Source organism: Ruditapes philippinarum, unplaced genomic scaffold (assembly GCF_026571515.1).
Source record: "Ruditapes philippinarum isolate M1 unplaced genomic scaffold, ASM2657151v2 ctg16520_1_1_1_1, whole genome shotgun sequence".
Lineage (NCBI taxonomy): Eukaryota > Metazoa > Mollusca > Bivalvia > Venerida > Veneridae > Ruditapes > Ruditapes philippinarum.
In genome coordinates this window covers 1-4,337 of record NW_026858965.1, presented here as the reverse complement: position 1 = coordinate 4,337, position 4,337 = coordinate 1, and the positions used below count along the sequence as shown (strand labels likewise).

The following is a 4,337-nucleotide window of genomic DNA, read 5'->3' as shown; positions in this document are numbered from 1 at the left end:
TACATGTATTTGGTTTCATCGATATTCACTTTACGTCACAACTAATTAAACAAATTCAGTTCTATGAAGCATTCTAAAAAATAGTGTGTGACTATGAACAGAATTTGATATAGTATCGATTTTTGTTCTTCTATAAATAAACACACAATTTTTTTTAAGAATTACAGCAGTTCCATTGAATTACCTGAACACTAAAGAATTATTACTTCTATGTCTATGTTAGTGTTCATCCGTGCTGTTCTACAGAAATTAGAAACTTCGACGGGAGCGATAGCTACAGGAATTGTCCAAGATAGTTAATTGACCAATCGAGAAGCCATGGTCCTCCGTACGAACATTGTATAGGTGGAATAGAAACATCATTGCAAACTATTGACAAACATTTTCAACAGTATAAATGACATGGAAGGTCATTTTCCGTCATCACAGACATTAACAAAGTTGTCTCCCCCTATGTCAATGGACTTGTCTGCTATCACAACAGTATTCTTGTTCAAATATTCATCCAATTTCCGGAACACATCTCGAGGGGATTTCTTAGCTTTCGTTTCAATATCTGATATGGAAATAAAAATATTAAAACATATTAATAATTCAAAACAGCAAAGTTGAAATTCAATATGAAAAAAAGAATGATGTAATTTAAAGAATATAAGTCATAAAAGGCTAAAGTTATAAAATGAAACCTGGTTCTTTATTAACTTTTAAAATAGATTTTAATTTGCTTCTAAGTTGATGTTTTTTCCTCAATTTTTAGAATTTAGTCTAAAAATGTCACACCGTGTATAGATTTATACAATTAATAACATGTTGTATGGTAAGTAAAGGTTGTTCTTATAATACAAATTGTTACTCTATAGGTTTAATATGAAACTACTGTAACAGTGTATATACTTAATTTTAAACCTTAAGTTTAAATTTGAAGTGTATGTTTAGCCTCTTCTAACATTTTCTTGGAAAAATTTTCCGTTAACCTTTTGAGCCAGTGTTTTGTTAGCCATGTGAGTTATTTACTGTTCATGCAAAGTAAATTATAAACTTAAAACAAATAATGGCAAATTATGTAAACTTTGACATTCACCTGTTCACTCACTTATAATATACACTTGGATGGGCATAATGTCACTTTAAGTCATAAGCCACTGACTGTGAAAATATCTTAACTATTTAAAGTTGTGCATTTTACTCCTGCATGAGAAAAAATAACTCTATAAACAACCATTTAATGCAAGAATGATAATGTCGTGCCCACAACAAGAGTATTCCATGCGTTATAAGGGTCCATCCTCCCTTTTCAGGTACTAAAAGTACCAACCCCCTCGCCCACAACAATTCAAATTTGATCCATTTTGAAAATGTCTGCAACTTGAGAGCATAGTTTGATGTCTCAAACACCTCATATAAACAATGGACAGTCCTAAATTAACAACATGACTACTCAATTACAATTTATCAAGAAGGACTGGAAGGTAAACAGCTCACAATGGAAACTTAAAAACTTTTTTTTGACAGCTTTACCTTTGATGACAAAGCCTGAGTCTGATATAGTTTTACCCTCTCCTTCCCAAATCTGGTATAAATGTAGATAAAGGCCTGCATAGAAATCATTGACAACACGAACAACTTCATGACGTCTATTGCATTCCATTGAAAACAGAAAAAAAGCATTTAAGCATTAAAGAAGGTTCATTGTCTTGAATCAAAAATAAAGAGAAAGAAAATAGTCTTAAAAACTTAATACAGCGATTTGAAAATTCATAACTCTAAAATTCCTGTATGAAAGAATTATGTTGGTATTTTTCCTTAAAGAGAGAAAAGTGATATTTTCCATAGTTTGATAAACTATTTCTGATGATAACTCAGTAAACATGTGATTTACCCACCATAACATGCTCAGCTTGGTTTTAACATATTTATTTAAGCTTGATTGTGTAAAAGGTTCTTGCTACTTATATTAATCACTTTCGAGTCCACTTCCTCGAAACAATCAGTAATAATTGGTGTCATATGAAGAAACATGGACACGAACTGATTAGGCCTCAAACCCATGATCCTAGGGTTGAGAGACAGACACCTTAACACCTAAGCCACCACTCCCCTGCTCAACTGTTCATAAAACATGCAAATAATTTCACAAAGACAAATGATGTAGTAAAAATTAATGCTAGAACTAGAAGGGTAACGTTTTTGTCACAAAACATATGTCTCCCAAAAATATGTATGGTCACTCATGTGAAGTTTCATTGAAATCCAACCAACAGCTTGACTTGCGAAAGCATGAAAATGTTTTTCCTATTTATAGCTCTGGCTGCAATTATATGCATGACCTGTGAAAGCCAGTCAAGACTTTCCCATTTTAGCTCAGGCGGCCATTTTTTGCAGCAAAGCAGAACATGCCCGTGATGTGCACAACTAGAGATGGTACTTTATAATCTCTCCTGCAAAGATTGGTTGAAATCCCACCAGTAGTTTGTCCTGTGAAGGCTGGGCAAGATTTTTCTATTTTTAGCTCTTGTGGCCATTGTGTCCAGCATGTGCCAGTAATGTGCACAACTTGGGATGGTACTCATCACTCCTGTAACGTTTGGTTGAAATCCCACTAGTAGTTTAACCTGTGAAGGCCGGACAAGATTTTTCTATTTTTAGCTCTAGCAGCCATTTTGTGATGAGAAGCATATCATGCCGGTGATGTGCAAATCTAGGGATGGTACTGATCACTCCTGTAAAGTTTGGTTGAAATCCCACCAGTAGTTTGACCTGTGAAGGCCGGACAAGCAAAATGCTGACAGACAAACACCGAAGGCAAACACAATATGTCTCCCAAATACTTTGGTAGACATTACTATGGGTAAAGATAAAAAAACTGGAAAATATTACATTAAGGACATTTCTATAGTAACCAATCAATATACCTTCATATTTAAAATCTTAAAATGCCTACCAAATATGCCTAGAATAAATTGATTTGAGAAAATTGAAAAAAAAATTGTAAAAACTCTTCCCAAAAGCAGTTAATCTTTAAAAAAGCAAATAAAAAAACAAACAATAAAACATTAGAATCCTTTAAAGGAAAATTCTGTTACTGGTCTACAGAGCTTATAAAATCAATACTTTTTCTTTTCTGTTTTTATATATAAAAAAAACCCACAACCTCTAAAATAAAATCTTAACAGTGTAAAATATCATCAGGAAAAAATTTCAGTCAAATGTCCTAGTGAACATCAACATGGTGAAAAAATGCTTAGCACTTACCATTAAAATTTTAACAAGGTGTTTATTTTAAGTAAGATTTGAAAAAAACAACAAGAGAAATTGATTCAAGTAAGTATTTGTGCACATGACAATTCAATTAATGTTCCTTTAAATAGGAGCTAGAAATAGCAAATTATTTAAGAGTGTATGACAGTTCTCACTCCTTCTATAGAAAAAAGGCTAGATCTGCAAACGTCAGGATGATCAGAAAATAGAGTAAAATAGAATACACATGGTATTAACAACACAAGTAAACACAGGACAAAAAAACCTGATATCCATGAAAGTTTAATTACTTGAAGGATTGAGGTAAGTAAAATATACCGTATTTTCTCTAATAAATGCCCACAGTGCAGGGATGCCAACAGACCATTTGGAAAAAAGAGGAAACTCAAAGGCGATGGGTCATGGGGGCCGCGTAGGCCCCCATGCAGATCCAAGGCAGAGCTTTACAGAACTTTACAAATAACCCATCCCGAAGATAGTAAATATCAATCTTACTAAATTATGAAGCTGGGGTTCATTTGTATGTTAACAGCACATAATGACGTAATAAATATGTGAACTCTAAAAGCCCTTTTAATTGATGAATGACAATAAACACTCCTGAGAGATACACGCGACACGTTTTCATTTTCTTGAGACTATTTATTTAGACTTAATCAAATCGCAATATACGTAAGATAATTTAAATCAAGGCATCATCAAAAATATTACTGTACTTTTGCAGTTAAAATGATCAAAGTTAACAGTATTTTTTTTTTATTTGCGAAATCTAGTTCTTACGCGATGTCAATGTCATATTTTTCTACACTTGTTTCTCTCAAACAGGTAACTTCATCTCATCATAACGTTATTGGCCTTACATCATAAAATACAATAATACGAAAAATGAGTACAGAAGAACAAACAGACACACTCCAGCAATTCTATTAACCGCGATCTACTTTTTTCTAGCTATCGATCTTTTATGTTGAACAGAATTTTCTGGTTTGTATATGCAGTGCATTATATGTCTGTAACTATTCCAGTCGATTAATCTATTGATAGATCCCTGCTCTGACCTTTTATTTGTATAACAATAT

At 32.9% G+C, this 4,337-nt stretch overlaps 1 protein-coding gene across 1 annotated transcript; it reads right to left on the bottom strand.

The window, feature by feature from the left end:
* Positions 1-292: 292 nt before the first annotated feature.
* On the bottom strand, positions 293-1,649 carry LOC132754803 (ELMO domain-containing protein 3-like). Its single transcript, XM_060745514.1, has 2 exons — positions 1,519-1,649; positions 293-556 (listed from the first exon to the last, which is right to left on the bottom strand). The coding sequence occupies exons 1-2, from the start codon at positions 1,646-1,648 to the stop codon at positions 411-413; spliced, it is 276 nt and encodes a 91-aa protein (XP_060601497.1). The 5' UTR covers position 1,649; the 3' UTR covers positions 293-410.
* Positions 1,650-4,337: the final 2,688 nt, after the last annotated feature.

What these genes read in the sequence shown, in the direction of transcription:
- LOC132754803 (XM_060745514.1), bottom strand. Translation starts at nt 1,648, where the DNA reads ATGGAATGCAATAGACGTCATGAAGTTGTTCGTGTTGTCAATGATTTC. An exon ending in CTCAGGCTTTGTCATCAAAG is followed by an intron (nt 557 to 1,518) that starts GTAAAGCTGTCA and finishes TTTCCATATCAG; the next exon opens with ATATTGAAACGAAAGCTAAG.